The following is a 12,246-nucleotide window of genomic DNA, read 5'->3' on the forward strand; positions in this document are numbered from 1 at the left end:
AATGCCATACATAATGACCCATCCCTCCCACTGACCACATGTCCATTCTCTCGCAGGACCTCCAGCCGACGGCGACGGCCCATCTGGGATGGCCCAGCACCATGCCTCTGGACCAGGTTACCCGGAGCTGATGGAGACGATACGGTGCAGCCATGATATTCAGAGGGGGGTGTCAGTAACCCCCCAGCAGGTCCATAGCCGATTGGAGGGGTCCCAGAGGCTACAAGCCCAGGAGATAGTGCCAGCAATGCATGGCACCGAGGCCAACACTGCTAAGGTGGCGACCACAGTGGAGAGCCTGGTGTACAATGCCAGCAGCATGAGTGGAGAGGTCCACGGTGTGGCTCAGTCAGTGACAACCATGGCTGAGGACCTCAGCAGAATGTCCAACCTGCTGGGGTCTTGACCCAGTACCAGGCAGACCTTGATGAGATGTTTCGGACATGTCCCAATCTCAAGTCTGCATAGCCGAGGCGCTGAGGGGCATGTCGTCGTCTCAGATGGGTATAGCCAAGGCGCTGCCCACTCGCAGGTGGGCATTGCCGGGGTGCTGCAGAGGAGCATCGCCGCGGGGATCGACACTGTTCTGCAGACATTGGGGAGCCGCCAGGGCTGGCAAAGCCAGATGACGTAGGGGTAGCCGGGGCTCGAACCAGCTGCCACTCCATTTCGAGGTGAACCCCAGGGCCCTGTGGGCACCGACTGGGAGGAGGGCGGACTGGGTGCTAACCCAGACCCATCCTATGGAGTGGCTACAGTGGCCACCAGCTCCCCGGAATTCACTTTCAGCTAGGTTCATCACCAAACCCGCCTCCTGAAGTCGAACGAAGAACTCCATACAATGTTTTAAATGTTCTTTCCATGTCTGGAAGTTGGAAATAAAAGCAGATTGTCCCACTTTCTCAATGCAATCCTTCAAACGTGGGATAGGGTAAGAGTCCGTTCTTTTAACTGCATTCACTTTTCTATAGTCCACACACAACCATTGGGTACCATCTGGTTTAGGTACCATCACTATGGGTGAGCTCCATTGGCTGCAAACCACATCAATTATGCCATTTTTAAGCATACTCTCAATCGCTCTGTTAACCTGTGCCAATTTTAAAGAATGATGGATGTTGTTTGATAGGTGCAGCATTTCCCACATCTACATCATGTATAGCCATTTTAGTACTTCCCAATTTATCTCCACAAACTTGTCCACGTGATATCAATAACTCTTACAGGTCAGTCCGTTTTTCCTCTGGAAGGTAACTCAACAATTTATCCCAAATTTTAAGAACATCCTAATTTTCCAATTTAATTGGAGGTATGTCAAATTCACAGTCATCTGGATTTGGTTCGTCACTTTGAGTTAGAATCATTAAAACCTCCTTTTTCTCTCCTTCCCTTTCAAAGTACCTTTTCAGCATATTCACATGACACACTCGGTGAGTCTTCCTTCTATCTGGTGTTTTTACCACATAATTCTCTCTTTTTCCCTTTCTTCTCTATCTCTTTCTTTGTTTCTTTCTTCTCTCTCCTTTTCTATCATTGCATATTCAAGCCGCTTTAATTCTTTTTCATGTTCAAGTTGCTTTAATTCTTTTTCATGTTCAAATTGCTTAATCTGCAACTGGAGCTTTGCCATATCTAATGAGTCAGAATGTATCACAGGCAAACGTAAATGCGCAGATACCGCGTTAAGTACCTCATCTTTTCGTATTTTGCTAGGCAGTGTTAACTGCAATGCTTTTGCCAAACCTAACAGTCTGTTTTTAGTCTTTGTCAGTAAGGTATCACGTGTTGCCGTGTCCACCCCCAAAAACTTCTGAGCCTCCGAAAGAGCCATTGTTCACAACACTCTCCCCACTTAAACTAAAATACCACACCGGAAAAGCAACAATCCTTCACTGTCTTTAAGTTCACAAAATCCAATCCAATAGAAAGACTTTTATCCCCCTCGCGCCCCCAATTGTTATGGGAGAGGTGTTTTCAGAACCCCAAAATGTATCATGGTGTTCAACCAACCCAACCCCCCCCTTTAATGGATTGTTGCTTTTGAAGCACGCAGCTTGTTCCCCAGGTGTAGTATTACAATTATGGACACGTGGTTTTTTTAAACAAAACAATGTTTATTCCATGAACTCAAATTAACCTTTTAAATAAACATTGGATCTCTTAACACTCCTTACTTCAAAGATAACCCCGAAAATAATACAACACTACCCAATCCTGCAAACTGTTCCTTTAAACATCCAAAAGACTTAACAAATCCTTCAAACAGAAGCACTTCAAACAGAAGCACATTAGATTTATATTCAATACTGAGACCTTTTTACAATTCCAATTTCACCAAATGATTAAGAGATAGTCCTTCATGGCAGAGATCACCAGCAATGCAGCTCACAGCCACACCCAAGCTTTCTTCAAACTGAAACTAAAACTCCCAAAAGCAGAAGTGAGCTCAGCTCCCCCCTTGTGACATCACTTCATAATATGATCATCTTCATTTCTTAAAGGTACATTGCTTAAACATCCATTTCTTAAAGGTACTCTCACATGACAGTAGTCTAAGGCACAGTGGTAGTCTGGATTCAACTGTGAAGAAGATAGTGATAGATTTAAATAGGACCTACACAGGCTGTTGGAATAGGCGGGCATGTGACTGAGAAATGTAAAGTGATTTGGCATTTTGACAGGACGATCCAATACAGACAATATAAAAAGGATACAGTTCTAAAAAGGATACAAGTCAGAGGGCCCTGGGGTTATATGTGCACCATTCGTTGAAGGTGGCAAAATTGATTGCGAAAGCTGTTAATAAGGCTGTATAAATAGAGGCATAGAATATAAAAGCATGGAGGGTAATTTTGCAGCCACATTGCACCCAGCGCAAATCCCGCTATATAGGGGCTGGTTTAGCACAGTGAAATTAAAAATGAAATGAAATGAAAATCGCTTATTGTCACAAATCGGCTTCAAATGAAGTTACTGTGAAAAGCACCTAGTCTCCACATTCTGGCGCCTGTTCGGGGAGGCTGGTACGGGAATTGAACCGTGCTGCTGGCCTGCCTTGGTCTGCTTTCAAAGCCAGCGATTTAGCCCTGTGCTAAATCAGTGGGCTAAACAGCTGGTTTGTAATGCAGAACAAGACCGGCAGCACGGGTTCAATTCCTGTACCGGCCTCCCTGGACAAGCGCCGGAATGTGGCGACTAGGGGCTTTTCACAGTAACTTCATTGAAGCCTACTTGTGACAATAAGCAATTAATATTATTATTATATCAGGAAAATACCCACAGAGCCCAGAAACAGGATTTGTGCCGGGCGCCAAATAGTTTGCAATGTTCCTGGCCATCACAGCTGACGTAATCAGGCTCCCACCCAGCAAGGGCGTGAACCTGATTACCATCCATTTGAATAGATTTTAATAGGCAAAGCCGGCTTGACACCGAATCTTACAGGAACGTCCTATGTTCCCATCTGTCAGCGTGATGTGGCGCCAGCGGGAATCACGACTGGTCTCCACAAACGGAGATCAGATGTGATGACCATGCCGGGCGGGGAGGGCTCAGAGGCCATTGTAGCCCCCGGGTGGTTGGGAACATGGCACCTCGGCGGTGCTAACCTGGCACTGTCAGGGGGCAAAGACTAGGGACTGGACCTCAAGGGGTGGGGCTTGAAGGGACGGGACCTGAAGGGGAGGAGCATGAAAGACGACCAATTGGGGGGGGGAATCAGGCCGACGATCAATGTTCGGGGTGGGGAAGAAAATATACCATCAATAGAGGGGAGGTCCCAATGTCCATGGGAGAGCAGAGTTCTTTAATTTCACTTTGGTTTGGGGATCCCCTTTGATTGCTGTGAAGTCAGGCTTGCCGGTGCAATTAGGCCCCCACCCCACTGACAGTGCAAAACACGCTCCTGTTCAAAAAATGGCAAAATGTGGGACGATCTCATCAGGAAACCTGTCTGTTTTTCTGGGGAGAAATACACTAGTTTTCTGTCTGAACATGACACTTGCCATTTTGGGGGAAAATTCTGCCCATGGAGTTTATGGTGGATATTTATAAATCTCTAGTTCAGCTTCATCACGAATACTGTGCTCAAATGCCATATGAACACTGTAACTACAAGAGCAGGTCAGAGGCTAGGAATCGTATGATGAGTAACTCACTTCTTGGCTCCCCAAAGCCTGTCCACTATTAACAAGGCATAAGTCAGAAGTGTAATGGAATACTCTCCACTTACCTGGATGAGTGCAGCTCCAACAACACTCAAGAAGCTCAACACCATCCAGGACAAAGCAGCCCATTTAATTGGCACCCTTTCCACAAACATTTACTCACTTCACCACCAATGGATTGGATTGGATTTGTTTGTCACGTGTACCGAGGTACAGTGAAAAGTATTTTTCTGCGAGCAGCTCAACAGATCATTAAGTACATGAGAAGAAAAGGGAATAAAAGAAAATACATAATAGGGCAACACACATATACAATGTAACTACATAAGCACTGGCATCGGATGAAGCATACAGGGCGTAGTGTTAATGAAGTCAGTCCATAAGAGGGTCATTTAGGAGTCTGGTGACAGTGGGGAAGAAGCTGTTTTTGAGTCTGTTCGTGCATATTCTCAAACTCCTGTATCTCCTGCCCGATGGAAGAAGTTGGAAGAGTGAGTAAGCCGGGTGGGAGGGATCTTTGATTATACTGCCCGCTTTCCCCAGGCAGCGGGAGGTGTAGATGGAGTCAATGGATGGGAGGCAGGTTCGTGTGATGGACTGGGCGGTGTTCACGACTCTCTGAAGTTTCTTGCGGTCCTGGGCCGAGCAGTTGCCATACCAGGCTGTGATGTGCACAGTGGCAGCCATGTATACCATCTACAAGATACATTGCAGGAACTCATCAAGGCTCCTTAGGCAGCACCTTCCAAACCCATGACCACTACCATTTAGAAGGACAAGGGCAGCAGATCCTGGGTGCACCATCCTGACTTGGAAATATATCATGGTTCCTCCACTGTCGCTGGGTCAAAATGATGGCACTCCTCCCCCTAACAGCACAATGGGTTACCTACACCACATGGACTGCAGCGGTTAAAGAAGGCAGCTCACCACCAACGTTTCAAGGGCAATTAGGGATGGGTAATAAATGCTGGTCTAACCAGCGATACCCACATCCCATGAATGAATTTGAAAAAGTAATCTGGGCACTGCGCTTTAGGAAGGATGTGAAGACATTGGAGGCAGTGCAGAAAACATACAAAACATAGAACATACAGTGTAGAAGGAGGCCATTCGGCCCATCGAGTCTGCACCGACCCACTTAAGCCCTCACTTCCACCCTATCCCCGTAACACAATAACTCCTCCTAACCTTTTTTGGTCACTAAAGGCAATTTATCATGGCCAATCCACCTAACCTGCACATCTTTGGACTGTGGGAGGAAACCGGAGCACCCGGAGGAAACCCACGCAGACACGGGGAGAACGTGCAGACTCCTCGCAGACAGTGACCCAGCAGGGAATCGAACCTGGGACCCTGGCGCTGTGAAGCCACAGTGCTAATCACTTGTGCTGCCGTGCTGAGATTTACATAGAAATATACATGGAAAACAGAAGCTGGAGGAGGCCATTCAGCCCTTTGAGCCTGCTACGCCATTCATTATGATCATGGCTGATCATGAAGTTCAATACCCTGATCCCGTCTTCCCCTCATATTCCTTGATATTTACGAAAATGGTTCCAAGGATGAGGGACCTCAGTTATGTGGAAAGATAATTTTATTCTTTCATGAGGTGTGGTCATTGCTGGCAAGGCAAGCGCTTGTTGCCCCATCCCTTTGGCTGGAGTCTGGAGTCATAAGTAGCCCAGGCCATGTAAGGATGACAGATTTCCAACCCGAAAGGAGATTTTTGAACCAGGTAGGTTTTTTTACAACAATCAATTATTCAATAATAATTGTCATGGTCGCCATTACTGAGATTAGATTTATACGCCACATTTATTAATTGAATTTAAATTCCACCAGCTGACATGGTAGGATTGAAACTCATGTCTGTAGGATAAGGGCCTGGCACATGTGGGGTTAACACGATAGTGGGTACAGTACAGCCCACACAGTGATATGAAAGAACTCATGACCCCCACCTAGGGGTCAGTCTAGTGTTGGAGTGATAACTCCGAGCTTGAACCCCTTACTGTGCATCTGTTTATGGCTCTCATAGTTAATAAATAAATACAGTTAGACTACTTTAAACTGCTAGGACTTCATTAAGACCTACCAAACAGTACCCAACTTTACGCCAATGTCCCCACAACATTAGCTGGGGGCCTCTGGCTTACTAATCCATAACCATACCACAATGCCACCGCCTCCCTCAGATAAAAAGGATAGGTCTGTTCTCTTTAAGGAAAGGTTGAAAGGAGATTTGAAGGAGGCTTTCAACAATTTGAGGGGTCTGGACAGTGTCGATGGGCAGAAACTGGTTGGAATTCTCCAGCCATTCGCCGGAGCAGGATTCTCCGGTCCCACCATCTCCGGGTGGCTTCTCGGCAACATGCGGTGTCATCAGTGGGAATTCCCATTGACAGCGGCAGGACCAGAGAATCCAGCTGCCAGCAAAACACGGGGCTGGGAGACTGGAGAACTCCGCCCACTGTTTTCATTGGTGGAAAGGTCAAGAACCAGAGGACCCTGATCAGAGATGAATGGCAAAAGAATTAAAGATGACATTTAGAAATATATTTTTACTCAGCAAGTGGTTAAAGAGGTTGTGGAGGCAGATACAATCTTGGCTTTCAAAAGGTAATTGGATAATGATATGAACAGAAAGAGTTGCTGGGATACAGGGGAAAGGTGGGGGAGTGGGATTAGTGGAATTCATCTTGCAGAGAGTCAGCATGGACAGGACAGATGAAATGGTCCCCTTTTGCGCTGTAACCGTTCCATGATTCTATGAATCTAATGAAATGTGCTGTATGGTAAAAATGAAGAGCCATCTTGGCGTGGGGCTCCTGAACATGTCTTCCTCCCAGTGTCTGTTTTACAATGGCACCGCAGACATCTCGCACATTCCGAGTGAGAAACCTAAGGAACGGCTGCACTAAATGATTTACTTTTGTTTTGTGCCTTGATAAAAGGACTTTTGCGGCAATGACCATCTGGACTGACAATTTTAATAGACTAGGAAATCACAGCGGGAAGAATCAGTATGAAAGGTTCCAAATTCTACGAACCCAATTTCCCAACTTATGTTCATACAGTGAACAAGGCCCACCGGACGTTCCACCATATGGACAATAAGGGAATAGTGTAGATGGGCTTTAGAGTGATTTCACAGGTCGGCGCAACATCGAGGGCCGAAGGGCCTGTACTGCGCTGTAATGTTCTATGTTCTATGTTTTATCTCTGTGAATACATTTATAACCGCTGTATATTAGAAAGACATGGATGAGGCAAAGAACCATGGGAACAAAGCTGGAGAAGTCCAAAACCTTAAAGAGGGGCCAATTAGCACAAACGTTTACAAGCTCTTGCCGGTAAGCCCCCACCAAATACGGGGTTGGCACAAAAAGCCCCAAATAAAATGGACCAAAGGGAGTTCTGCCTACCACACATTTGAGAAACATTGGGTGCGATTTAACTAAATGAGAACATAGTCCCATAGCAAGCGCATTTAGCGCTGTGTTTCCCAGCACTCACAGCACCAAGAAACACAGCGCAATAAAATGTCATTCGAGTTACATAGGAGGCCTCAGCAGGGAAACGCAGAGCCAAGGCTCCATTTTCTGCACTGAGGAGCTGCGCTCGCCGGAACTCCTCAGTGTAGTGAGAGATCGGGACTCCATTTCTAAATGGCTTCCTACTCTCTGGTGCCACCGACACAACCCCCAATCCCCCCCCTATCCCCAACTCACTCTGAGGGGGTCCCCAGGCTCCCATGCATCTCCCCTAACATGCAAAAAGGCAACCCCCGGCTTGTTCGCTGCCACACACAAAATGCCAGCTTGGCACTTTGGCAGTGCCACCTGAGCACCGTGGCAGTGGCAGGGTACCACCCTGCCCAAAGGACATGCACCTGGGGGCCTCCGATCCCCTGGGAGACCCTCACGAGTGCTGTTCTGTCTGGTTCCCATTTATGGAGACCAGTACTGAACAGCACGAGGTCTCTGAAGCGAAGGGGATAGATCCCAACACCTCGGGTGCTCGGGAAACTGCACATTAAGATGAGGCATTCTTGCGTTTGTCCTGTTGAGTGCAAGACAAAAAACTTCAGCAACATGTCTCTCTTTTCAAGAATAATGCATTGTAGTCAGGGCACCTTATATTCCTTTTTGTGCTCAAGGTTAAAAACATTCAGCACTCTGTATACAATGAAACTGTTCCTTTGTGATGTAACGGAGGAATTTTTAAAAATAGAACATGTGTGAGCCTTTTATCATCATGTCTTGAATTAATCATTCAAAATTTCAGTTGACATTCTCACTTTACATATATACAGGTACAATCCTCCTTGAGCAATCTAAGGTGGGTCACTTTGGCGTCAAGGTGGCTCCAGGATGTTGATCCTATACGACAGACTCAGTCATTCAATATCATCTCTGTGGTTCTCCTATTGACTGTTGGTGATAGATCAGCCATCAGCCGCCTTGCCCCAATAATAGCTTGCAGTGAGGAAGCTTAAGATTCTTTCCAGTCAGTTTCAACTGCAAGTCAATGCCTTCATAGTCAGGATGGTCCTAAATGGTCAACTGGCAGGAAGTTTACAAAAACTTTACAACGATAAGTTATGGGGTTTTAGTTCTGTTTGGAGGAAATGCGTCCATGCCATTTTGAGGACCCTTAAGCTTTTGTTCCTGCCCACTCGTGTTAACATTCTCTGGTAGAATACGGGAAATTAGCAAACTGAAAATCTACTTATGCCTCAATAGTTCGATCTGGGGATTCTTAAGTATGGTGGTGTTTTCATACAAGACAGACTCCTGGTTGACTAAAATGTACAGGCAACTGTTAGCATAGCTCTTGTCACGGCCCTGCAAAATAAACGTATTAATATTTGCTCTTTTTAGTGATCATTTAAAATAGATTTCTATAAAGTGATCTATACTATATTGAAGTGATCACACAAATATACTGAATATAAGGTGGAGGAAGTGACACATCACTTCCTGGACCATGTACGTTCCTGCAAACTGTGAATCTATTTTCTTATCTCTACAGTTAGTGGTGTTGCCAAAACATAAATTAATTTATATAGTCTACTGTAGGAAGAGAATAAGTCACAGCCAGTGGATATATACCCCCTATCAGCTGGATCATAACTCACTTGTGGCTTTGTCCCCCATGATTATATCTAAGTGCCAATTTTGGCCAAAAAAAAATACATTGCATCCTGCTTCTGGCTGTGACACATTCTCTGTTTACTTAGCTCGTGAGAAATGGCTGTTTAACATGTTGAGCCACGTCCCTTGAGACTTCTGGGGGTCTTTCTCAGCCATCAAGTAAAAATCAATAATCTTCCTTCTACTTGCCCATTACTTTGTGTTTAATGTGCCACTACAGTGAACAATCAGGTTGGAAACCAGGGCAACAGAGTAGCACATAAGAATACCTTACCCTAATTCTTCCTGGGGTTCTATATATGCGCGTGTTGGGGATGTAGGAGACAAATTAATTTACCCAAATATATTTACATATATTTATGCTCATTATTTACCACCATAACAATCTAACAGATACAGACATCCCCTCCCCTACACCATTCGATCTTGGAAAGGAACAAATTAAGACAGATAATTGAACAGGCGAGGAGGAATGCTCGATAACAACCACGGATTCGCCTCGCCCTCTCTGCCCAGCTCCTTAAATGGAACAAACAACCTTGGTCGAAAACAAAACTATCTGCTCCAACTTACCCAGGGTCTTGACAGCGATCTGGCGAGTCAGCGGAGGCGGCAGGTTGATGCAGACCAGGTCGACATCCTGGTGCAGCAAGACATCGTCGATCCTGTTAGTATAAAAGGGGACATCCATCTCCTTCGCCAGTTCCTCCGCTTCTTCGGGCGTCCTCCCCCACAGGGCTTTCACCGGGAAGCCTTGGCTCTGGAGCAGAGGGATGATGACCCTGGTCGTCAAGCTGGTGCCAAACACACCGACCCCAGGCAGCATGGTGACTTGAGAAAGAGCCCTCACTCTGCACCTAGTGCAACATCATTGGGGCAGGCCAGCCTGCTTGAAGAGCTGAGCTATCCCTCAGCCACCTCTCCCATCTCCTTGTCTCACAGGGTGCGGGGGGTCTGGTTCCTCCTTTTCCAAATGCAGGTGAAAGCCAACAAGTTGCAGTTTTGTTCCGGCACACACTTCCTGCCGGCACTGTGTGTGTGTGTGTGAACTCGCAGCGCTGGTCACAGGCTTGCCACCTTCTGCTGTTCCTGCACCGCCCTCTAGACCCAGTGGCCGGGCCTGCGAGCTGATTGCTGCAGCGTTTTTCACTGGGGGCGGGGTACCAGAGGCTGCGGCTGTGTGTTGGCGGGGAGCCGGCCCGCCCGGTCGCCCGGCAGCAGCTAGCGGAGCCCAGGCTAAGCCATGGTTTCCAGCTGCCTGCTGTTGCCCAGACTACCCATCGGCAGCCCCCACTCCACCCACGGGCCAGCCTCCCCGCTCTCTCCAACCATCGGAGGCAGAGCACAACCTGCGATGGCGGGAGAGCGAGGAACTGCTGCCTGGAGAATAACACTGAACGAGACAGGGACAGAGACTGTCACAGGGACTGGGACAGAGGCTGTGACAGGGACTGGGGCAGAGACTGTGACAGGGACTGGGACAGACACTGAGACAGAGACTGGGACAGAGACAGGGTCTGGGACAGGGATAGAGACTGTGACAGGGATTGAGACAGAGACTGGAGCAGGCACTGTGACAGAGACTGAGCCAGACACAGAGACAGACAGAGACTGGGACAGACTAAGACAAATCCTGAGACACACACTGTGACAGACACTTGCACAGAGACTGGGACAGACATAGAGACAAACACTGTGTCAGACACTGCAACAGAGACTGGGACAGTGAGACAGAGACTGTGACAGACACTGGGATAGAGACTGAGACAGGCCCTGGGACAGAGACAGGCCCTGAGAGTGGGACAGAGACTGTGACAGACACTGGGATAGAGACTGAGACAGGCCCTGGGACAGAGACAGAGACTGTGGCAGACACTGCAACTGAGACTGGGACAGAGACTATGACAGAGACTGAGACAGAGACTGGAACAGGGACAGAGACAGGATCTGGGACAGGGACAGAGACTGTGACAGGGATTGAGACAGAGACTGGAGCAGACACTGTGACAGAGACTTGAGCCAGACACAGAGACAGACAGAGGCTGGGACAGACTAAGACAAATCCTGAGACACACACTGTGACAGACACTGGCATAGAGACTGGGACAGACATAGAGACAAACACTGTGTCAGACACTGCAACAGAGACTGGGACAGTGAGACAGAGACTGTGACAGACACTGGGATAGAGACTGAGACAGGCCCTGGTACAGAGACTGAGACAGGCCCTGGGACAGAGACAGGCCCTGAGAGTGGGACAGAGACTGGGACAGACACTGGGATAGAGACTGATACAGGCCCTGGGACAGAGACAGAGACTGTGGCAGACTCTGCAACTGAGACTGGGACAGAGACGATGGCAGAGACTGAGACAGGCCCTGGGACAGAGACTGTGACAGACACTATGAAAGAGACTGAGGCAGGCCCTGGGACAGAAACTGAGACAGGCCCTGAGACTGTGACAGACACTATGACAGAGACTGAGACAGGCCCTGAGACTGGACAGAGACTGTGACAGACACTGAGACAGGCCCTGAGACTGGGACAGAGACTGTGACAGAGACTGTGACAGAGACTGAGACAAAGACTGAGACTGGGACAGAGACTATGACAGACACTGAGACAGACCTTGGGACAGAGACTGAGACAGACACTGAGACTGGGACAGAGACAGAGAGATTGTGACAGACACTGAGACAAACCCTGGGTCAGAGACTGAGACAGACACTGAGTCAGAGACTGGGACAGAGACAGAGACTGTGACAGACACTGAGACAGACATTAGGACTGAGACTGGGACTGAGACTGAGAAAGAGACCGTGACAGACACTAGGACAAAACTGAGACAGAGACTGACAGAGACTGTGGCAAACACTGACAGAGACTGTGACAGACCATAAAAAGAGACTTTAGTCAGAAAT

General features: G+C 47.6%; 1 protein-coding gene across 1 annotated transcript in view; it reads right to left on the minus strand.

Annotated features, from left to right (window-relative positions):
• gfod1 (glucose-fructose oxidoreductase domain containing 1) overlaps window positions 1–10,655 on the minus strand; it is a 148,952-nt gene extending 138,297 nt beyond the window's left edge. Inside the window, exon 1 of the mRNA XM_072509584.1 lies at window positions 9,899–10,655. Within this exon, the coding sequence (XP_072365685.1) occupies window positions 9,899–10,151 (253 nt within the window). The 5' untranslated portion in view covers window positions 10,152–10,655. The remainder of the gene's footprint in view (window positions 1–9,898) is intronic.
• Between the last annotated feature and the right edge of the window lie 1,591 nt (window positions 10,656–12,246).

This window comes from Scyliorhinus torazame, chromosome 6, assembly GCF_047496885.1.
Source record: "Scyliorhinus torazame isolate Kashiwa2021f chromosome 6, sScyTor2.1, whole genome shotgun sequence".
NCBI lineage: Eukaryota > Metazoa > Chordata > Chondrichthyes > Carcharhiniformes > Scyliorhinidae > Scyliorhinus > Scyliorhinus torazame.